At 46.6% G+C, this 25,097-nt stretch overlaps 1 protein-coding gene across 1 annotated transcript in view; it reads right to left on the minus strand.

Moving 5' to 3' along the window:
* Nucleotides 1-25,097, minus strand: part of LOC126547728 (membrane metallo-endopeptidase-like 1) — a 36,929-nt gene that overhangs the window by 10,766 nt on the left and 1,066 nt on the right. Inside the window, exons 2-3 of the mRNA XM_050195689.3 lie at nt 17,930-18,209; nt 4,264-4,473 (exon numbers count right to left, since the gene is read on the minus strand). Of these exons, the coding sequence (XP_050051646.2) occupies nt 4,264-4,473; nt 17,930-18,209 (490 nt within the window). The remainder of the gene's footprint in view (nt 1-4,263; nt 4,474-17,929; nt 18,210-25,097) is intronic.

Here is a 25,097-nt window from a genome sequence, read left to right on the forward strand (position 1 = left end):
GGTGCCATCGTGACGAAATCTGAGGCGGCGATATTGACGGCTCAGGCGTCTTTCTTGTTTTTTTTTCACCTTGAGTTCGGTTTCAGAAAGAGATAGTGCTATAAATGCAGAGTCATTCGTTCTTGTCTCAGACTTATATACGGGTTTAAATAAATTCTGTATCTCATTCAACCCGGAGAGTAGGCGTAAGCGGGGAAGTGCTCGCACACACACACACACACACACACAAAGAGAGAGAGAGAGACGGCGAGAGAGAGATACGACACATATTTGACCGTATTCCCATTTATACGCGTCCACGCGCGCGCGCGCGCACACACACACACACACACACACACACACACACACACACACACACACACACACACACACACACACACACACACACACACACACACACACACACACACACACACACACACACACACACACACACACACACACACACACACACACGCCCACACGCACGCACACACACACACACACACACACACACAAACGCACGCACGCAGGCAAACGCAACTGCACGCACACACAAACGCGCGTATGCTTGCACGCGCATACACGCACATATAAGTGCATACACGCACTTCTCCTTCCCTGCTGCCTCGCAAAATCATGCGCGTGCAAACAGACTGAATGGCACTCGTTCTGCAATCACCGTTCGAACTTCAGCTGTAATAGATGGCTTTACTGTTTAAATTTGGCACTTCTTCAAGTCAATGTGCCCTCTGCCCATAGGGTACAAAACCATTTGCTCCTGTCGTGTGACATAACCGCCCATGCTCGAACAAAACACTGCTTTAACGCACCCCCAATGTTCCGACTAAGTGCCATAAATACATATGTTGTTACAAAAGACTACCCTCTTGGCGCAGACAGTTGAAACTTGTTGATACACGGCTATTATAATAAAATTGTTTAAAATTTTGCCCATTCAGTACGCATGTAAATTACACACAGGATGGTCAAGGTGCAATGTCCAGAACTCCTGAGTATGTCCATGCTACAAGGCACGATAGTTTATATTTTTTAAACGTAACACAAAGACATGCGCATGCTTGTCGTTATGTTGTCCAAGGAATAAAATATGAGCATAAAAGCAATGACTTAACAAATACGCAACCCATTCCTACGTTTAAGGAAGTAAAAATAAAAAACATAGTATTTGAAGAGCCATGCTGAAGAAACCAAAACTGGAACCAAATAGTGAGTTTTGTGTTTCGGCTATCTGGTGAAAGACTCCCGAACTCAGTCCTAGGCGGCGTCAAAAAAATGGTATCACGGCATTGAACCGCTGCCAGCATGACGCGGAACGATAGATGCTCGCCGTTAAACGACTCGGCCACGGTTTCCGACGTTGCCGCAAGTGATACGCTCGGTTATTTATAGATACCACGTGAACTTGCACGACTGTGTGTCAAAAATCGCTTTTGGGAACAGTGTTACGAGATGTGTAAGGAGTCAAGATGGGCATCAATCCAAAGCTGAGTCTCCGGACTACATACGCTGCACTGGGTATTACGATAGAGGCCGTAGTTTTATCACAGGCATCGTTCTTGCCTTGAAAATTGAGTACAAATTTTCGTCGTTTCCATAGGCTTCCATTGCTAAATATTTAACCGCTGTGGGAACAAAATTCTTACGTGCCATAGCGTGATCACTGCATTTGGCTCGAGTGGATTGTCTTCCAGAACACGTCTGTCACCTGCCTTTTTCAATAGTCGACCTGCAGCTTTTGTTATTCGCGAAAAACACGCTCGTTCCATTGAAAACGCGCTAGCTTCGTGCCGGGCCCGCTTGGGGCGCTAGTTGGTACGTGTCCAGAAAAGCTGGATATGAAGGAGAGAAAAAAAATCGTGAGAAAATTTGGTTGCCGAAAGTTGATTTAATCTCCAAGTTTATCTCCAGCATCTTTTTGTCTTGTCGAAAATTCATTATTCACTTCTGAATGCCGGCCTTCTTACGACATCGATGGTTCCTTTGCGTAGCACTTCAGTCAGCTGAAAGCCACAGGAAATGGCGTGCAACTTACACAGGACGCCATTATACGAGATCGGAAACCCCGCGAACCGTCCCCATCGGTTCTACACTCCATCTTCTCTTCGCGATAGTAACAGATGTTAATCAAGTGCAAGTTTCAGTGGAGCATACGAGGTGGTATCAAAAAGTTTTGAGACTGGTTATGTTTTGAAGAAAGTAATTTATTTATGAGCGTTCAAAGACACAAAACTTTTGAACTATAGTCCTTTTCGACGAGAGTTCAGCCCTTCCTGACACTTTGCGAGTATGTCCTGGACGTGTTCTTTCCGCGCCGAGTCGAGCACCCTTCTGTAATTCTTGGCTTGATTTATGCAATCGCATTGAATTGGCTGGATTTTTTAAAATCTTATGATGAGAGCGAAATGAGGGCCAGCCAAACCTGACGAATGACCCGGCTTTCAAACTGAGGATCATGACTAGTGACAAAACTTAGGTGCAGGGGTACAACCCTGAGATAAAAGAAACTCGCGTTGCAGTGGAAATGCCCAACGTCTCCACGACCGAAAAACCACTAGGCATGTCTTTAGACTTCACAAAGTGCATTCTCATCGTAGTTTTTGGCACTCGCAGTATTGCGCATCAGGAATTTGTCCCCAATGGTCAATCAATGAATAGTAAATTTCACTGCCAAGTTTTAGGGCATCTGAGAGAGACCGTTTGGAGAAAACGGCCCGATCTGGGGACACGAGGAGCTGGATGCTGCTGTCACATGCGACTTTCTCACCGGAAACAACATGGTTTCCACCATACTTGTAAGATTTGGATTCCGCTTATATCGCTGTCTCCCCAAAATTAAAAAAAAATATTGACTGCTCAAAAGTAGCCACGTTGGCACAATTTCCTTAATCAAGCTGGAATCGCAGAAAGTTGCTCGACTCCTTCCGGAAAGAAGACGGTCAGGACATATTCGCAAACTGACAGCAACACTGGGAATGGTATACTGCTCCGCGAGGGGCTATTTTGAAAGTGAGAGTGTTTGAATGCGCATCAGTGAATTACTTCCTTCAATACAGAGTCATTCTTGAAACGTTTTGATAACATCTCGCATGGAGTTGAAATTAGGCTTGTTGATAAAGCATTCTGATTGAAACATCGCGTTAACTGAAACAAGAGGAACCGAGAAAAGTAGTTCAGCGCTCTATCTGCTTCTCTAGTTTCCTCCTGTGCCAGTTTATTTATTTATTTATTTATTTATTTATTTATTTATTTATTTATTATACCCTGGAAGTACAGTTGTACATTGCAGAGTGGAGGGGCAAAGGTAAGAGGTAAATACAGAGGCAATAACATAAACTTGACTCTAAATACAAAAAATAAAATACAAATAAATACAAATACATTCTTTCGAAAAGGTCCAAGGCAAACAAGTGGAAATTAAGGATTTATAGAAAAAAAATTATTGTCATGTAAGTATTAGATAAATAACTTAATACACGGCAAAAGATAGCAGCATAAGCAAAACATGGCAACCATGACATGCAAAATGGTAAGAATGGTAAAAATGGTAAGCAAGACATGGCATCAGTTAACGCATTGTTTCGATAACAATAATCTCGTACGGTCCGGAAGGGAAAGGCATGCAAGTAGAAGGCAGATAACAGGGCTATATGTACTCTCCGAAAGTATTTGCTGCCTTGAATCGTTTTTTTTTTTTTTTCGCACACCATGCACCGGTAAGGCATCGTTTGGGTCGTGTCAAACATGACATGGACCAACGCTTCTCTGATTTCAGAGCCTGTATAAGGTAACGATTCTATTGCAATGCTCTTAGTTTCGGGCTTCGTCGGTGGTCCGAGTGAAATTATACCAAAGTTATTGCCGTGATCGGCCACTCGAGAGCAGCGGATGTTAAAGGAATAGAATCGAGAGAAAGGGATCTCTATATGTTATACCGACTCTGGCTATACAAGAGCTTAACTTGGCGGAAGCAGCGTATAGTTCTGCGTGTTCTAAGTTTGTCGTCTATCGATTACACGTTAGTTTATTCTGAGAGAATAATGAATGCTTGACGCGGGAAAACGGTACTATGTAAGAGACGGAGAAGTTAACGAAGTGGCGCATGACGTCAATCCCTCCCTGCAAGTGTGATTTAACTTGGTACACAAGCGACGCTATACATCGAGTAGCACAGATGCAGTGATAAGGTTTCAGGTCCATGCAGCACGAGGTCAGATGTTTGTCACTTTTGTTTACAGGGTAAACAGAGAAACCCCGGCTCACCATGAAAGCCTTGAAGGCAATCTCAGCTGTTACAGATGCCCGCAAGACGTCTCTGGGTATTTCAGTGGCGTTCCATTCACCTTCCCGAAACATGTTTCTCAGGCACTGGTACTTCCTTCGCAGCGAGTTGAAGAAGCGATCGGACCAAACTCGCTCGTAGCCGCCGGTCTCATTGAGGATGCTGGGACTGCGCAGGAACAGCTGGCCAACCTGGTATTGAATAGGGGTGTCGACGTCGATATGGTTTCCACACACTGTCTAAGGTCGAAGCAATTGGGGAACTCGGATATATGACCCGCCAAAAGCGGCGCTGTAAGTCTAGATTACTTCGCCCAAGACGAAGAAGGACGTTTACAGATGAGCGCATCAGGCAACAGCCAGCGTTGATAACTGTATAGTTGTACGCGATTGTAAAGTTAGGTCTTGTAATTGACCATCCTTTTCGGCCATTCTGTCAACGTCACCACCTCGTTCTCGCGGCGTTTTGCTTTACCTTGTTCACTTCGCTCTGAGTCAGCTCGTGCACATATAGCCACGTTTACATGAATGCGTCAGAAGCGCATCGCATTTCTTAGCGCAGCGCGGTAAGACTATGTAACAGCGGTCACATGTGGCGCATCCGCCTTCACCATAAACAAGCCAGAGCCTGCTTCCGACGCGTGCGTTTCGTCGGAGAATGATGGAGAGCCTTGCGCCGGTAGTAGGATTCAGTTTTTCTCCTCTCCCTCCATACGATGCTCCAGCGCTTACATGCACCGCGCGAGCCGACTTACCCTTTTTAATTTACCTTCTCCTGGCGCATTAATGCGACTCGCCTTCCTAGCGCATTGCCGCCATTTTCATGGATTCGATGCGCCACTGCCGCATTCATGTAATCGCGGCTTATACATACGCTCTTAGTTACTGGAGTAGTGACATATTTTGTATGTTGTTGAAGCCCTATCATACGCTTCTCTCATGTAAGAGGATGACACTAAGCAACTATGAAAGTTGGGAAATACTTTGCAGATATTTTAATTTAATGTTAGAATCATCTCGGAATGACGGACCTGGGATTATCGACGTTATCATGGCGCCATGAGGCATTGACTTCCTCGGCATTGAAACTGGGACGGCGTTAATAAAGGCCGCGTTCACTAATATACCCAGCACTGTGACTGGCTAGGACCGTGCTATTATGAACACGTTTAACATAAGGATTGTTTTGTGCGTAAATTCGCCTTCAGGTGCTTAGAAACAGGAGATGCAGTAAATTATTTGCTGCACTCTCGCAATCCCGAGGCCTGTAATCTAAAAAAGTCTTTACAACAAAATTGTCCGCAAGAACAAATTCCTGCAAATCGTGGAGCTGGATCGACGTATCATTATCGAACTCGGCTGGCAAGTGCCATAAAGCACACAAGAATAAAAAACTTTGTGAATTTGGCCCCGAGGGTATAGTGATTGGACCTGCGTGCGTGCGTGCGTGTGTAAATAAAGCCACACTCCTTTATATAGATAACGTTGAAGGAGAAAATGGTATGTTAACATTTTATATATAAAGATATAGAGATGTAGCCTTTACGATGATAACGTTCGTCAAAGGGGTAGTGATGCATCCATTTTCACGCAGGGTGCCGAACACACTACATATATGCCGTGTGTCTGCACACGACAAAATATGCAGCGTAATTGTCATATGAATGCAACAGCATAAGAACGCACAAATAGAGAACATACACAGGAGTGTCTACTCCACTTTGATGCTAGCCAAGAATGAGGAAGGAAGGAAGGAAAAAGTGGAGAAGGAAAGGCAGGGAGGTTAACCAGTTTAGCTTAACCGGTTTGCTACCCTACACATGGGAGAGGGATGGGGGCGATTAAAGGTGGGGAAGGGGGGAGAGAGAGAGAGAACACATAGCACAACACACACACATCGTCCGTTAGAGTCCATCCATCTGGCATGATACGTGATATCACTCTCTCTTTCCCGTCTCTTTCAAAAACCAATCCCGTCTCTTTCAAAAACCGAAGTAGTCCCTTCGTCGCCTTCACCTGCGATGCCTTCTGTCGGCGGCATGCGAAAATCGTGTCGAGGGACAATGGTCTAGCGTCAAGATGCGCTATAACGGATGCCAGGGACTGTCGCTGAACATTATATTCAGGACAGTCGCACAGAATGTGTTCCAGCGTCTCCTCGCAAAGACAGGCATTGCAGAGAGCGTTGTCGGCCATTCCAATGCGGAATGAGTAAGATTTCGTGAAAGCCACCCCTAGCCATAAGCGATAAAGCAGAGTCGCCTCTCTTCGGCGGAGTCCAGTTGGCATAAGAGATTCATCAAAGAGGGCAGATGGTATTGACGGTTGCTCTGGTTGGTCTGGCTGTTTGGTGTGCACTATAGAGAGAGCGTGATCTCCTGTGCAAGCACTCGAAGTCTGCTAGCTGCGTCGGATCGTGAAAGCGGTATGGCCTCTTCTTGTGGGTCTTCAAGAGCTGCCCGAGCGGCATTATCGGCGTCTTCGTTTCCAGTGACGCCGCAGTGACTTGGCAGCCACTGAAACGCCACGTGGTGTCCTTTCACCTGTGATGTATGGAGTAGGCATCTAATATCGAATACGAGCTGTTCGAATGGACCGCGACGCAGAGCTGATAGTACAGATTGTACCAAGAATGAGACTTATTTCTAAACATGGGTCCAGAACAGCACGGACACACTTTTGTAGTAGTAACTTTTCGGCTACAGACTCAATAACTTTCCCTACCTAATCACTTCCGAATAGCATCATTAGCTAAGACGCCTAGTTTATCGTGCAAGCATGCTGCACATTTTCAGAGCCGCACCTCGTGCTTAATGAAATGTGTTATGTTTCCGCACCAAGGCAGACACAGTGGATAGGTGTTAAGCTTTTGTTTAAATTTTGTAGTGTGTCAAATTCAAGGAGGTCAAATATAACAAAAGAAACCATACACTCTTATTCTCACAACCTTTATTAACGTTGCACATGTACAACTTTTCGCGTACTTCTAAAATAAAGGTCACGTCGTCACCTTCACATATTGCAACCTGTAGTAAAAGCGTACAATAACTTGTCAAGGTTACGACATAATTCCTGCAGCAGGGGTTACTCAGAAGCTTCTAGTAATGTATCGTTTAGCAAATGAGTACAATAATTTTGGTATGCCTCAATAATTCAAAGTATCACATAGATGTGTGCAGTATACAACGTTATTTCCCGCAATCTCTAAACAACGAGCTGTGGTCTCATAAAAAATAGGATATATCTCTGCGTCAAGCTGACATGTACACGGCAACACAAATCGTAACACGCCGCTTAATTTGAAAGGCGTGTTCATTTCGCATGCGCAGGCAGAGCGAATTAGCATGCATTATACTAAGCCGCAAATAGCCAAGCTGTGATAAAGTGAAACATCGATCTGGGATGGCAGCTTATGACATAATAAACTGCGAGAATGCTGTATCACAGCCGTGCCTGTGTCATGATGAATCTAACTTTCCTTGCATGAATTTTAACATGCTCGTTTCATTATACTATCGTGGACTGGCGTCTTGCCTTTTTTATGGGCAATATGTGCCGACCCTGCCGCCGCAGTTGTCTCCACTCCGTACGGAGCGGCGGGCGAGGAGGACATCGAGGCCCTAGCAGCCGCCTGAGGAGAACGCCCCTCCTCCCTCGCCTGACCCCCCTGCCTCGCGCGCCACAGGAGAGGGCACGCATCTGGGCGACGTTCGTCGCTCGCGCACGCGAGATTGAACCGCGTTCGCCGGCTCACCCTCACACGCTTTCACTCATACGGAACCTCACGGTGACGGCGACGGCAATGGCAGGAATGCGCCTGGAGTGTCCATATAAATGCTATCGCAATAAGAAATGTAAGTTATTTGGCTCTAAAGGTGGCAACAGGGGCTACCAGATTAAGAGCGTAGCTCGCGGAGCCTTTGTGAAAATACGCTCTCCGACTATGCCCTTGTACTTGTTTAGTAAGCACAGATATGTCTTTTAAGAGCCAGCGCCTTTCATTTCCAAACAGAAGTACACGAGGTATCTGGGTAGAAGACGGCGAATCGTTAAATCATATGAGGCTATTGCATACTTGATTGTTCAGTTTGTTATTACGAAAGCGAGCGTTGCTGAATTGACCAGGATTGAATGACGCTTCAAGTCGTGAATTATCCTTGCAGCTACGAAACATGCATGTAATCGGGGCACCGAAATACTGAGGTAGCAGCTTTGCGGTCGACGGGAGGGGATGGCAGGTTACAAACGTCGTTTGTACAACGCCTGTAAATACGTGACCCGTGCTTTCATCGGAGGGTTCGTTGGCCCCGGGTGCAAGAGGTCTCCACAACCCCACTTCACGGTAGTATGCCTCGAGTTGGGTAAAGGTTAGCGGCGAAGGGCCTTGTCTGCGTCTCGTACTTTTGCGTGCAATACTGACATACAAAATAAAATTTCACTATATGCGTGGGGAAGCTAAACATCGCTGTTTAGCTGAGCGTCTGCACATGCTTGTCTGAAAACTGTACGTTTACTATAACTAACACTAGCACGTACGCCAACTTTATTTGTTGCACATAATGCGGCTGTTCTGATCTCTCTCTCGCTCTCTCTTGCCACATTACACACTATACATTTTGCAGACCGTGGATTTCACTGGACTTATTTTTTTTCTGTTAGGGGAAATAGTCATTTGAGCGAAATGTGAAGCTTGCGTGAAAAACAGCCGTACTTTGCCGATGAGAAGCAACACCCACTGTAACTGGCTAATCCTCCCAATCGGCATTGCCGGAATAACTTTTCCGCGCCTTTCTGATAACTTATCGGTTTGCTTTGGCAAGGATTCAATAATGGTGCGTGGTACCTTGAGTCACTGTTGTACTCTGTCTACAACATAAATATCGTACGTAAAGCTCTCCACGTGCGTAAGAAAAGCACGCCATCGACATGATTTTAGTACATTACTGTTTTCTATTTTGCACTAACGAGAAATGAAATGAATCAAAACATTATACCACGAAAGCAGCACCAAGCGATATTGGGACCTAACGTCGTTGGAAAATAAACAGTTCTGCGACCGCGTAGAAGTGCACTAGCAAAGTCATGTCAAAAAGTGAAGAACATTGTAACATGTCAAGTAATTAACTTCTGAATGAACAATGAACAATGAACATGAGCATGCAACAATGAACGACACGCGACTTATTAAACAAGTAAACAGGCAGACAAAGGGTCATACTGAGTAGTTAGTTTCTTTTTGCAGCAACCACATTATCGTGTGTTATGATAACGCTGTCTGTAACTGAAGGCTACAAGATGCCTCTCTTAAAAGAAAACTGTGACCACCAACATACAGCCATAGGCGTCTCTCATCTCCTTGATACTATGACACACGTGATAAGAAGCTCCGATCTAGGTACAGCTTGGAATAAAACGGGAACTTACGGCAATTAACAACGCAGAGCACCTCTTACCAGTTGCGTAGCCAGAAATTTTGTTCGGGGGGGGGGGGGGGGGGCTCACTGAAGCTCGGCCTCCTCCTGATAGAGATTTTCGAGGGATCAAATACATCAAATATTAATAATAACTGCGTTGCCATTGCCATAGATGCTGCAAACGAATTCTTGAACGCGACGCACAGTCAAGACAAGTAAAATATGTACTTTTTCATAAAAAAGTATACTCGTACGTCTCAAAAATTGTGACCCAAATAACTAATATCAATACTTCTATATTTTCTGCATATTTAACAAGTAAAGCAAATATCACACGAACTTAAGAACTGTATCACTTCCAAACAAGCAAAGCAGTGCATGCCGCTGTTATGGAAAATGTAAAGGTCATGAAATGAACAAGTTGAGGACAAATATTTTAATAAAACATTGTTAGCCTCCCTGCCTTTCTCTCATTTCCAGCTCTCTATTTCTCTCTGTCATTCATGAACCTTGTTTCCATTTTTGTACATATGCAACGACCAGGGAAAAATCTCAATGACGCTGTCCTTTGTTAGAATGTATTGCGTAGGAGCAGCTGTCACTGGTCGTGTATATTGAGTAATTGCTCTGAAATTCCAAAAAGTCGCAACAGAGAGCAACATATAAAAAGCAGGAGTTCTGCAAAATATACGAGGGTAAGTCAAATGAAAGTGAGCCAATGCGAATATATGACAAACGGGGCACTTTATTTAAAAGCAGTCTCCATGAACATTTAGACATTTGTCCCACTGACTAACGAGTCGCGTGATTCCCGTCTCATGGAACTTGGGTTGCTGCTTCAAAAAGTCTGTAGCTGACTCTTTCACGTCATCGTCCGACACGAATCTGGTTCCCTTGAGCTGTTTTTTCAATAGCTTCAAAATGTGGAAGTCGCAAGGCGACAGGTCTGGGCTGTATGGCGGATGTTGCAGCGTTTCCCACTTGAACTTTGCCAGTTTTGCATTAACCATATCAGCGACGTGGTGTCGGCCATTGTCGTGGGGCAAGATGACCCCCTTCGTCAATATTCCACGTGGTTTGCACTTGATTGCGACACGCAGCCGATCCGACGTTTCACAATATCGAAAACAATTGATAGTCTTTTCAGGTTTAGCAAATTCAATCAATAATGGCCCCTGACGATCGAAAAAAAGTCAACAACTTTCCAGCAGTAATGACGGCCTTTGCTTTACTTGGGGGTGGTGAATTCAAATGTTTCCACCGTAACCATGATTCGTCCCCAGCCCCAAGTGCAGACAAAATTCCTCACCCTCATCGTGATACCGGATTAGATGGGTCAAGGCAGCACCGAACCTCTCCGTCTTCTGGCGGCGGTTCAAAACCTTGGGCATCCATTGCGCACACAAGAGCTGAAAACCGAGATGTTCATGAATTATGGTGTGACCCGAGCCATGATTGATGTTCACACGCCCTGCCAATTCATCGATCCTTATCCTCCGTTCTTGTCTAACCACCCTTTGCAATTGTGTTGGGGGTGATTGCACGGTGGTTTTGGCCCGGTCTTGGATCGTCTTTGCAACTTTCACGTCCTTCTTTGAACCGTTTGCTCCAACGCTTCACATTGGCCAATGAAATGCAATGTTCAACATACACGGCAGCCATACGGCGACTAATTCCTTTTTGGGAAACATTTTCATCTGTCAAAAACCTCACGACACCACGCTGTTCAACTTTTGGAGTGTCGATTAAATGTCACGCAACCATGGTTAACCCAGTGTATGCGTGCATTAAAGAACCTTGGTCCTCACAACTGCGTGTCAATTTTGTAAATAAGAGATGCCTCTATGCCACGTGCATGCCTCGCAGATAATGAACCGAACCCTTATTGCGCAGGGTGGGTTGGCTCACTATCATTTGACTCGCCTTTGTACATTAGAAATGCGAAGATACAATGGAATATACAAATGCCAAGATACAGCTTGATAAAGGGCAAAAAGGGCAAAAAGGACAAAAAGGGCAAAAAGGTCAGGGTTGTTAGTCAGCGCTGTTGTCTGTGTCCCTTCACTCGTCCTGTCGTTTAGCGCTGTTTTTATTGCTCGTAATCATGAACCAACCAGCCCAAACGCGTACTCTTCGGCAAAAATGTGTAACCGTAAACATAGTTCACTGCACATATAACCAAAACGTCGCAACAGGATATTTAAATATACGTATAAGCAATAAATATACGTATCTAAGAAAAAGTCACTATATATGATGCGTCAAACAAGGCAAATAAACATGTTGCGCAACCACAGATTCAGAGATCACAGCCCCCCCCCCCCCCTTCCCTCCACTCCCCCGATGTATGGTGCGCGACAGAATGCGGCGCGCTTCCTCCCCGCTTTTTTCCCTTGCGCACACAAGACTGAGCCACCATCGTCTGCTCATCTATGCCACCACCACGCCTTGCGCTTTTACTCGCACATACAGCACGCGGCGCGCGGTCACGATGTTACCGCCCCTGGACTTTATACGGAACATGACGGCGACGGTGACGGCAGGAATGCGCCTGGAGTGTCCATATAACTGCTGTCGCAATAGTAAAATAAGAGTATCCACCAACTGAAGCGTCCCGTGGCCCATTACTTTGCGCAAAAGAAGTAATAAAATCGAACTTTCACCATGCGACAATTCGCTGCGCCGCGCGTCTTTTTTTGTTTTCTTTTGTGGCGCGGGGGGCACCGAAATGAAATAACGCAAAAGAAAGCATGTTGGCTACAATCGAATGCGTACTTTGGGCGCCTAGTGTGGCTACCGAAGGAATATCGAAGAAAACGTGAGACACATGGTCCACAGAGAACCATACGCATACTGATCGGTATCACACCGGCGAGACAAAATTTTCCGAAGAGGTTGCGCTCAAGTGAACGCGTTGCAATCCGTTGAGTCCCCGCAGTGATGGCGGCGAGCGACCACGCATTGTTTATTTTTCTCGTCTGCTCGCCAGAAAGCGTCCAAAGCTCTGCCAGGCGAAAATCCACTCGGCCGGAGAAAAACGAACGCGCATCGAAGTGCACTGCGCGGTGGTCGATGCAGCTCGAAAAAAACGCATGCGCTCTGACTGGTTCGGCAGCCCGCAAGTAGCGAGAACAAAAAAAAAAAAAAAAAGAAACGAGGCTCAATGCGACCTCGCGAATAGAAGTCCAAGTAATAAAATAAATAAGAATGTAGTTACCTTTGCTTATTTTAGTGTCTTGGCATGGATGCTTTGGCGCAGGATAAAAAAAGGTTGATCTTTTTTGTGACATGACGGCACAAATGAACCACCACAGCGCTTCGTTTCATCCACGGAGGAAGGAAACTAAGGAGAGGCCCTGACGTCACTCTTTGTGAAGCAAAAGTGAAGCCGGAATTTGGCGTTGCTCATGGCGATGCTCCGCCTTTTGGGCCACCCTCCTCTCTTGTTTACATCTTTCGCGAAACCACGCCGCGCTGCGCGTAGTGTCGCGCGCTCCGCGCGCGCGCTCGCGCAACATCTGGCAGAGCACGGTGTAAGTAACACAGCGCAACAAGACACGGTGACTAACGCAAACCCGCCCACTCAGCGCCTTTGCCACGGCCCGAAACCTACCAGAGCAACACGTGTGAGCGCTCGAAACCATAACAACGCCGCCATTGTGGCCCAAAAGGCGTGGCCATACAAAAAAAAAAAAAGCAGCAAAAAAATGAGGACCTACTACGTCATTTCCGCCACACTTTTCTCCCAGCGCGCGGAGGGGGTAGGGCCTCTCCTTAGCTTCCTTCCTCCGTGGTTTCATCTGACCTCGCTGCGTACTTTGTCAGCTTGTCTGATAGTGTGTTGATTTGGCTTCTCGCGTTGTATGGTGCGATGTACGCCTTTAGGAAAGTCAATGCACCTTTGGCGTCAAATGTTTATAACAACATTAAACCTACGTAGTTACGGCATTGAAAATCTAAAGCACGACTTTGGAAATATCAAAGCACCTTTCGCATCAAAAATTTATGAGAAGTTTATAACCATAAAGTTTCAGAATTTAAATCCAAGCGCTCCCTAGATTCCGCGGCCTCCGCAAGATGCCGCGACGAGCCCACTCGCCATCCAAAGGCCTTTGAAACTTTGTGCTCAGATGGAGCTCCTTGCGTTACGACGTGTGACTCCCGGTGCATGGGTGTTGCCGCGAAATCCTGCCCGATTTCGCAATGTTGGCGCTAAAATGTCTTTTCGAGCATGAAAAGGACATTCTAGACAAAATCGAGCATGATTTCCGGCGCCGGGGGTTGTATAAGCCCTTCCCCCCCCCCCCCCCTTGCCTACGCCCCTGCCTCTTACATGCGATCACATTAAATTGCGATGTTGCATTTCGGTAGGAACAGGCTGCTCCCCATGTTTAAGCCCCAAAGCTCGGCTTCTGTGAATAAATCATGCTAGTGTCACAAACGCATGGGCCAATGTATGAGTAGAGATACGCCGATCTATAGTCTGTTTTCCTTTTTTTTTTCCTGTTCGTGTTTCATTCCAGTCTTCCTGTAAGTGTAGCTCTGTACTTGCAGAGAGAGAGAGAGAGGGAGAGAGAGAGAGACGTGATACATTAAGCAAAAAGAAAGTGAAAAGCGCTACGATGAGTATTACATGCGTCAAACGAGACAACTACGCCTCAAGGCACCAACTTCATGGTTTAACAACATGTAATTAATGGTAAAAACCGTACAGGCTTTCAACTGTATAACAGCCTCCATTCGCCCCGCAATAGAGCGAGACGATCGACTTACCAAACGTGGCCCCTTTGATGTATAGACTAGAACACGAAAAAAAATTGAGTGGCGCCATTTTCAAAGCGCGGTGACGCCACCTGTTGCTCCAACGGCTCCGAGCTGCCAAGCGAGGCGACCGCAGGTAGACGCAGTGCTTGCGCTGCTTGCGCTTTGGCATTTCTTTGAAGTTCTCACGAAGGAACGGGATGGTGAATTTTAGCTAACGAATTTGGTTAGTGGACTTCAGCTTCTCAGCAAGATTGTGCTGCAAATTGGAATGGCTGTGGCAAGCTCAACGTCCGCAGACGGAGCGGATCGTTCGGGTATGTCTGCGTTACCTTTGCATGCGGAAACATTGGTTCTGCGGCTATTCCACTTTGATTTGCACGTCTAACAATATGTCATGAGCTAGTAAAAGCCTTGCAGTACGCGATATGCTTTACCTCCGCGTTGTAGTGCCTGGAAAAATATCGCGGCGCGCACCTTGAAAACAGGCGGCATGCCGTAGGTTCGAGTAAGCGTAGCGCACGTGCGCGGATGCCCAGATGGGTCCGTTTTTTGTCTCGGGAGGGCGGAAGGATGAATTAACATTAGTTCAACCGTGTCGGATCTACTGTTCAATGTATGCATACTTTTTTAACAAACATCGCCGCTCTTGCCCTCTGGCCAGTAGTTACGATAAGTAACACAAACCAGCTTTCACGCATAAAGGATTCGAATAGTTGCAGTAAGGTATCGCGAAATTTCGTGGCCACTAACGCCAGTGCACGGTATTCAATCTATTACGCATGAGCTCGATTGTCATGAGCGTCAGAACTTTGTAGCGGTGCGAACACTTTCGCGGCATTTACTTGTGAATCAGGTGCGGAGTTCTATGGCGAGAGCCACTGTACGAAGCCCACCTCAGTCTTTTGTGTAATCGAGGCCCGTAGAGAGACACGTACACATAGAGAAACACACACATATACACACATACAGAGACAAAAGGACATGCACGGCTGAATATGCCACAGCGGCACAGCTCTCGACGTACACCGTGTTCGTCGCAAACGGTGTTCGGCAATCTGCTTCCTTTCCCCTGGTTATTTGCACATCCATATATGACGCAGTGACGCCCCGATGATGTTATGTACTTGGATGTCGCGGGCACAGACATATTTACACATTGAACACCGCGTAACACACACACGCTACATGCACGCGAACGCGTCTTGGCAGCTCGGGGAAGATGGCGGCCGGTCGCTGGGTTCCGCAGTATGCGCTCAGCCCATCCGGTTCGAGAATATATCGTGCTTTGCGCGAGCAAAATATGAAGGGAGCGGCTTCCGCAAGATTGCATTATTCAGGCTCAGTAGATCTCGCGACAAAGCTCGCTCGATATTCTCCATGCATCATTCTTCATAGGTAAAATGGTGGTCTGCATAGTCGAATTGCAAATGTAGTAACACACTGCATCAGGGCGGAAACAGGAGCTTTTTGGAAGTAAAATTACAACGCTTACCTTACGCACTTTCTGGCAAGCAAGTAGAATCGGCACACCAGTGTGACGCAGCGAGAAAAATCTGCCGTGAACACAAATAAGTGAAAACTGTGTCGTATCCGACGGGAGATCGAGACGTGATGTTGCCTTATTGGGTCCGTATTTTCGGCGGGCTCTGGTACGGAAGAATCACGGGACTTTACGCCCTATAAAGTTACGTTCGCCTTCAAGCTGCACTTCGGAGGCGATGAACCAAAACAATTACACAAAGCACTCGCCTCGTCGTGTGAGAGCTTTACATTTCAGAGAGTACTATGAGTGGCTATGACGTTCGGCTCCTTATCGGGAAATCGCGGGTGTGATTCCTAGCCGCGGCTGCCGCGGCCGCCGCATTCCAATTGCGGCGGAATACAGAGATATGAGTGTACCAGACTGTAGGGGCACGTTAACTAATTACACGAGGTCAAAAATGAATCCGGAGCTCTCCGCAGACACTGCGTTCTTTTGTGACGTTAAACACCACTAACCAACGTTTCACAGGGTGCAGAGTGACATGCCAATGTCACCCCGAGTTGTCAGCCAACCCTGATGCTGGACAAATTATTAGTGAAGGCGGCCTGTCAATGGCAAAGGCCACTCACGAACGAAAATTGTGTGTGTGTGCGTGGTGTGCGTCCGCGTGCGTGCGTGTGCGCGTGCACGTGTGCGCGTACGCGTACGTGTGCAAAATTGTAATAAATTATGGGGTTTTACGTGCCAAAACCACCTTCTGATTATGAGGCACGCCGTAGTGGAGGACTCCGGAAATTTCGACCACCTGGGGTTCTGTAACGTGCACCTAAATCTAAGTACACGGGTGGTTTCGCATTTCACCCCCTTCGAAATGCGGCCGCCGTGACCGGGATTCGATCCCGCGACCTCGTGCTCAGCAGTCCAACACCATAGCCACTGAGCAACCACGGCGGGCGTGTTTACAATCGTGAGGACGGACTATCAGAAACCGCACATATATTTATCCTATGAGCTGGAAAACTTCTTGTGCAGTCTGCGCCGTGTTTTTCGGGAAACATATAACTTTGAAAGATTTGTCAACGATTCGCCACAATTCGTGGCTGAAAGGGTCAGGTGAATAGTGCATCCGAAAGAGTGCATCCTAACTCTCTTTGTACGAGTTATATACGAGTGTAAGTTCACCCCATTTTTTGAATAAATCTTATTATATGAGTATATAACTCGTGTAAAGAGAGTTAGGATGCACTCTATCGGAAAGATACGGAGATATCTGCCCATACTAACATGGGCAATAAATACGTAATCTTATGTAATTACGTGTCTTTTCTAACTGCTCGCCAAGCATGCACAGAGTTCACCAATGCTGGATGCCTAAAACGCAACAACGCGCTATTGGAAGCACGTTCATCGAAGATCCTGCATTATAAGTGCCCCTTTGCCTCATCCGTGCTTATTGAAATGAAACGCGCAAAGAGAAAGAATTCCGTAAGTTAGCTATAGACGCAGCGTCCTTATATCAGACGTTATCGGGAAAGATGCCACGAGTGAGCGCACGATGGAACAGTCCAAATTTCTTGACTCCCGCCCGCTGCGGGGCAATATGTGAATTTATGTCCCGTTGATGGGGGACGCAATACTTCTAGCACTCCTTGTTATTGTCACTCTACATCTTTAGAGAACGAATTAATGGCAGCTGCCACACTTGGAATAAAGCGCAGCAACGTTGATAGAACTGCGCTTGTACGAGATAGCTATGTAGTTACACGACGAGGAATCGCGCCAAGTGCGCAACCGGTTCAAATGTAAACGCAACCGAGTCAATAGTTAAGGCGCGTTTCACTCGATGCGACATGCAGTTCGCCGATTTGGGCTCGTATCTGCGGAATTTATAAGCGGTGGCATGTTAAACGGCCGGCTTTACACAGCGACGTACACGCTGTAAACTGGCAGTGCGCACACGGCGTGTGGCGTTTGCCTCGCCACTCACCTGCTCGGCAACGTTGTATCCCAGACCGGCGTAGTTGAGCGACAGTGACTGGCCGGAGGTGAACGCCGGCGGCAGCACGACGGCCGGGCTCAAGTGCACCATGTTGAAGACGCTGGCCATGTACGGCACGCCCGCCTCGAATGGAGGCACGAACGGCTCGGTGACATCCGCGGACGAGTTGAGCAGCAGGCGCACCATGTATTGGGCCGTTATCCGGGAGAGGCGCAGGAAGTTGTACACGAAGTCGACGTCCCTTTGGTCCGGCACGTGTGCGTACAGACTGAGGTATGCGGACAAAGTTACGCGCGAACAGGAGGCGAGTTGTCGCGAGTATGACGAGTAGCCTGCATTATTGCGGCACAGCGGTATTACTGATGAATACTTTCAGGTGCTTCGTTAGCTTCTTATAAGGCACCAATTTCGAAAATGACCAGCCGAATGAAAATGTTATTGTCCATGAATGCTTGCAATTCCTTGGCTTCGCTTACAGGCAGGAGCGACCGCCTGGGAAGATTTGGCTGAGTGATGTCGTATACGTGACGAAAGGGCTCCGTAACGTTTTAGTGGCGCGATAATTTTTATTATGCGCCAAGAAATCAATTTTCACCGGCAGCTAGCTCTGCGTACGCAGCGCGATCAGTGGACACACCTCTTCTATTCCTTACGGAACGGGGCAGTTTCTGGCTATCAAAAAAAAAGAAGGTTAGTTTTGTACAGCACAATAATGCATCTTTAGTGCGCACACGTGACATTTGCGTGGTGAGCTGTCGCCATTTTTCGAAGTCGCATGACACACAGGCGAGTTAGATGTGGCGCGAATACGTTTTCACCAATCGCAGAAAGGTAATGATGAAAATGCGTAGAATCGAAAATAATTTTTTTCGTTCGGCCTAATCGTGCATAATGAGTGTGTACACGTACTCTTCATATGGGACGTTTTCGCCGTTTACGTGACGTCTCGTGACAGACAGGCGAAGTGAACGTGGTCCCAAAAATGTTTGAGCAATCGCACTAACGAAGGAAATTGAAAATAACAAATTGGAATAGATTTACCTTATAGCGCCCCTGGTCTGTCTAGCACCACTTAGGCTTCATTGTTAAAATATTCATATTATAATGGCAATCTGAAAGAAAGTCAGGTGACATTTTTTTTCGGTATTGCAAACCATCTTTATTTAATTTTTATTTTTATTTCCGGCACTCAGAAGTTTATCAATTTAAAAACAGGTATGCGCTTCAAAACGGAATGCAGGAGTTATGCTGAAAAGCAGAATATTAAAGTAAAATTATGGGAAGCTTGAGATAGCGTCTTACTACTCTTTATTAAACATAACGAATGCAGTTCAGTTATGCGAAGCAAAGACACTTTCTCCCTGTTGCAGACGTGCAGCGCTCAAAACAGTTCGTGCATCTTTTTCTGGGCCCAGGCCACTCCAGTGCTTCACATTGGCTTCCCCGTTGCTTGGATGAAGACAAGAAGCTGTCCGTGTGCTGGCGGATACGCCAGGTTGAAAACGCAGTGCACAAGCAGACGCATTAACGTTACAGACACAAACATTACCGACGTTTTGTAAGACACGCGGTTGAATGACCTGAGTTAAGAACGGCCTGCTGAGGTGCAAGTTTTGCGAGCCAGGTGCGAGAGCGGCGTCGACTTTTCCTGGGGAGCCACCGCCACCCTCTAGCCACACGGCGCCACTAAGTCTACTGTGTGCGGAGAACAATACGCAGCGTCCTCGACCCTTCGTCGCGGGATTGCCGAGATGAGTTCGACGAACCAGGCTTTGTGACTGAACACGCCACCGCCGACCCGGTCTGCCGTGAGCAAGGGAGTTCCCGAGGGAACGTCTTTGGAGGCCCCTTCCCACGCACCGTTCCTGACGTAAGCCCCGAGTTTTGCAAAGTCCGTCTGCCCTCGGTGGGGTCCGTGAAACCGGTGCGGAAGCGTGTTCCGGACCGTGAAACCGCTCAAAGCCCTCCCGCTCAAAGGTGGCTCGTCTATTGATCGAACGTTTCCCTCACCTAGGGATCGAGAGAGGACCGAGTGTTTGTAAACCACTGTTAGGCGGCTGCTCGGTGTACTTTCTCTCGCAGTCATGCTAGACTGATGAACTGCAACGTCCTTATGTAGATAGTGTAAATAAACCCATATTCCTCGTTCTCGATGAGAAGCAGTCCTTCCCTTCAACAACGTCCTCAGCGTGGATAAGTTGGACGACGGCATGGGCCAGCTACCATCTAATTCATGCCCGACTCCAATCTTGACAACGTGTTACGAGCAGTGGGATTGACCTCCCAATTCTCACACCTGGCACGGTCGCGGACCGCGGATGATTTCCTTTCCTTCGCCCCGCACAATACAAAACCCTATCCTGCCATTCGGCAGTACCTGTAAAAAAAAAAGTTAAATGAATGTAATCTATTCGAACCGATTGTACGAGCCTTATTATTCCTACAACAACGACAACAACAAGATGCGGTAATATTCATATTTGATGCTACAGGATAATGCGATTGGCATTATCGCATTATCCTATAGTGTGCGAGACGACCCACCTTCCTTGCACGTTTGCTCTTCGCTACCGCAGTTGTCGAGGAAGCCAATTATGTTAAGCTCGACATAATTGTGCATGACGTTAAAGGGTTGAGAAAAGTATTCTAACTTAACTGCTAGCGGCAGCCTCTTCGCTAGCGCCGTCGGCCCCGCATGTAACGGCTAGCTGTTTAGGCCCCTATACCGATCACCAGCGATCGGTGGTTGTCAGCGGAGCCGACAGCGTGGTGCGGTGTTGGTTCTTCTGCAACGAAGGAGCGTTGGCATTGTAAAAAAAAAAACGTCTTTTAACGCGACAGCGTTAAGGAGCTCGTGTCGCAGAAAATCCGGTTTCGTCGGCGTCGGCGGTGTTGGCCATGAGCGATAAATCCCAGCAGGCACTTCACTTCAAAACAACTTGCAGATAGGCTGGGTGGGAATCGAACCAGGGTCTCCGGAGTGTGAGACGGAGACGTTACCACTGAGCCACGAGTTCGATGCTTCAAAGCGTACAAAAGCGCCTCTAGTGAACGCGGTGTTGCCTTAGAAACGAGCTGTTTCTAAGGCTCAGGCGTGCGTCGCTTGCTCAGGCGCACATTTCGTTGTCACGCCGAACGCTGCGTTGCTCGACGCTCACCGTGTCCGATGCGGGGCGCGTAGTCGCTGCGCCGTAGCGCGTCTTACACCCCTTGGCGGGTCGACGGGAACGCTGTCGCGTTCCACTCTTGAAGGCGAAGCTTAAGCGTCCTCCAATATTTATCTTTGGTTACCTATGCTTTGTTGCACATGAACCTTATCAGTGCGGCAAACCTTTCCATATGGCGCAGCGCACCGTCTGCACTGTCGACTCCGCTCGAGCGCCACCGATCGTTGGGAGCAGGGAAGGCCTTCCGGCCTCTGCGGTCGCGGCCGATGGCGCTTGCGAAGGAGTCGCCACTGCACAATTAGGCTGCTGTTTTCGGCCAACACTCTGTCAAATGTTTAGGAGTTCGTCGAATGAATCTGACTCACCAACAACGCCGGGTCTATTAAGATATATTAACTCTTTAAGACAAACGTTTTCCTCGGTGTTCTTTTTGTTCTGTTATTCTGAAAAGTCTCACTCCTACCTTCCCAGTCCATCGCAGATGCATAAGCATACCGCAGTCCTGCTGTGACGTATACAGCTTAGTCCACAGTGTTACCGCGCACTGCTCACTGTCGCATGACTGCCTCGGCTCCGATGCAATAAAGGCTGAAAGTTAGGGCCCAAAATCACAGTTGGGATAATATAGTACGAAGAAATATATATCGCGGTATTTACAAAAGTTAGTCCACATGATTGTCTCTGCATTTTAGTAAAATTATTCTGAGAAGTCGCTTAGATGCCTATTACTCTGGCATTAGAGAATGCGATTCTGCTTAAATGGCAGCCATAAAACTTGCTGCAAAATTTAAGCGGTGGGCAAGAAGAAATCCTGATTATACCTGCAACACTTCCAAAAACACAGCCGGTGAGCGTTTGTTATACGGCCAACAAGATGCAAGTATCTCCAAATTGATCACATACTTCAATTTATTTAACAGACATATATAATGTATAGCTGAATTTAAAAAAAAAAGAAACGTTGAGATATGTTGATGTTAAGGAAAGGAAGACATTTATTACTCCACTTGTCTTTATTTTTATCCTTTGACTCGCACGGCAATTTAGGCACGATTTTGAAATGAAGTATTAAAAGCGATTTTTCGATTTTCCCTCAATTTCCTCAGTTTTGGTGTTTTGACGTAACGCGCTAATTATTCTAGGTTGCGCACCTGTATGAGTGGTCATAGGCAACGAGCCACGAGAAAACGTGGAACACGTGCAGCTGGCACAGCGCCCTAACGCGTGGAGAGGCGCGCTGCACTCAAAGAAAAATGAATACAAAAACAAACAAAAAAAGGAGGGGGGAGGTGCGGTCCCCATGCTGCCGACGGTACTGTAGAAACATCTACGACGGGATCTTGTGGTTGAGTTGAATGAAGGGCGAAGAGTGCCCCATGCCATTCACTAATGACTATACAAAAATAACATTGTCACAGCCGAAATGCAATAGAACTGCGAAGTTTCAAATAGAAAGTTTCGTAAATAATTAAGATAAGGTAAACAATATGCCAGCATGAGACAATGCTACCGAAATGACGCAATTCTCCGCTTCTAAACTCCGAAAATGCGTGAAAGAGCAACTTAGTATAAATAAAAGAAAATCTGCAGAAAGCAACGAATTGCTTGCCTATAGGTACTCCAGACGTCCATGTATTGCTAGGCAATGGCCGCAGAAAATGCACCGACCGCAAGCGGAAACTGTCCGGAGCTATCATTACATGTCACTGTATCGCGCAAAAACTCTTCTCACTACCAACAGCTACTATGTTCGCAACTTCCGCACCACACACCACGCGTACCAGAAACGAAAAAAAGTAAATAAATAAATGGCGACCTTGCATTTCGCTTCAATAGAGAGCATCACCAAGCACAGACGAACGTGATGATCCGTTGTAAAGGAAGCTCTAACAAAGTAGCTAGCAAACTTGTGCAGCGATCTCCCGCCAAAAACCAACTTAGCATTGTCAATGTCCTCTTGAGCAACTCAAATTATTTCTTACAGTGAGCTTAGGCAACTAATTAACAATAATTATTTACCAACCTTTAAAGTATTGCTTTAATCGCAAAATCTATAATAACGAAGCTAACGAGCCCATTGAGAAATATCCAAATAACTTCTTTTTATGATTATAGCTTCTGTGGTTCTAAATTCTTGTGGGCTGCAAAGAAAGCGTAATATCTGAAAAAGATACCATGTAACTAGGTGCTAGCGCGCAGCGACATTGGTGCCCTAGAACATGCTAGCAACGAATGATCGATGCTGCACGCAGACCAAACGCATGAACAGGTCTTGAGGGACGGATATGCATCGAATACAATGGTCTTGGTTTCCACTTTAGTCGAAATATCTTGTCGGCTGAAGCAATGAAACAGATGGAGTCACGAGATATGCGATAAAAAGTTCGAAGCGCCGGGAGTCCGACCCGGCCTTCGGCACGGCAAAACGCCTCGGTTCCGGCACGTCGGACGCCGTATCGGACGCCGAATCGAACCGTCTGTCTCCCGCTTTAGTCGGGCCTGCCCAGAATGGTGTAGTCTCAGAAAATCGAGCATCACACTCACACGCGGTAACATGAGCCACCATATGTGCGCCCTTATCCTCCTTTTTCTTTATTTTTTGCGCATGTTCCCTTAAACGGTCATTCACGCAACGCTCGGTTTGTCCAATGTATAGCTGCCCACAAGGATTCAAGGGAATGGCATATGCAACCCCTCTGGAGTCCTTAACAAAGGGCTTCTCATGCCTAGTGCGGTAGCCCCACATGCTCTCACAGCAAACTCGAGAGCACAGCTCCGAAAGCTTGTTGGGCGCAGAAATAGCCAGAGGAATACCGTGGCGGTTAGCAGCCTTTTTAAGGTTGTGTGACACCTTGTGCACCTTCGGCCGTTGGACCTCTGCTCTTGTCCTTCGCGCTTCAAGCTTTACTTCTTGCAGTGCAGACTCTGGTATAGAGTTGACGACCATCAAACGGAAACCAGCTGCCAAAAGGCGCCCAACTTAATTTGAGAAACTAGACCGCATTTGGTGCACGCACGATTTTCGCAGAGCTGATTTCAAGCAAAGACTACCTACTGCTCGCTTCACCACCTTAGAATCTGCGGAATCATACGGCAGCAATTGCTTCAAAGTTCGCGGTTGATGGGCCCAGCAGACGTGACCAACTTCAAAAGACAGCTTTAAATTTAAGAACTGCAGGCCGGTGGCGTCACGAAGTTCATGCGTAAAAGCGAGCCTAGGCCTTGGTTGTTAAAATCTTCTAAAATGAGAGCAGGCGATGTAAAGTCACCCTTATTGTTTAAAAGCACTAAAAAATCAACATATCTAAAAACCTTTAAAACCTGCCCCCCAGTAAAACCTAGCTCCAAAGACCTATCAACAAAAGCAAAAAAAATACTGTTTAAAAATGATGTTAGCAATGCAATTTGTTAAGCGTAATGACGTCATTAAGTATGTTATTTTTTTCTGTTGACCGAAGAAGCTCTATTCTACTCAATTCCTTAGGATAAGCTTCTGGCTTCCTTAAAGGAATATAATGAGTACAATGATGTGGTCGACTTCCAGAACTCAGCGGGCCTGTAAGTGGACAGCTTTTTAACATTACTCGAGTTTTATTTAAGTGTGACTTTTATTCTTTTCAACGAGCAGCCTTATCTGCAACGCCGGGGAGTGTGTATCGGTTCATGCGTCGCTCCCATCTCGTGCGAGATCTTTTTTTTTTCTTTTTCGGAGCACCTTTTAAAAAGTTCATGAGATTAAATTCATTGCGACAAGCAACAAGCAACTTTCTTGCGTAGCTACTTTTTTTTTTTTGTACGTAGCGTAAAGCAGCGAAAAAAAAATAAAAATAAAAAAGATCCTGGCACAAAGACACACTTGGTGAGGCATGCAAGCCCGGCGGATCGCAAAGAGCTGCGAAAAAGGAAACAGGCCGCAAACAATTCACTCTGGCGCTTCCGTATTACCATCCGCATTACCTTGCCTTAGTGAAACACTTTTTTATAACAGC

Source organism: Dermacentor andersoni, chromosome 1 (assembly GCF_023375885.2).
Source record: "Dermacentor andersoni chromosome 1, qqDerAnde1_hic_scaffold, whole genome shotgun sequence".
Classification (NCBI taxonomy): Eukaryota; Metazoa; Arthropoda; class Arachnida; order Ixodida; family Ixodidae; genus Dermacentor; species Dermacentor andersoni.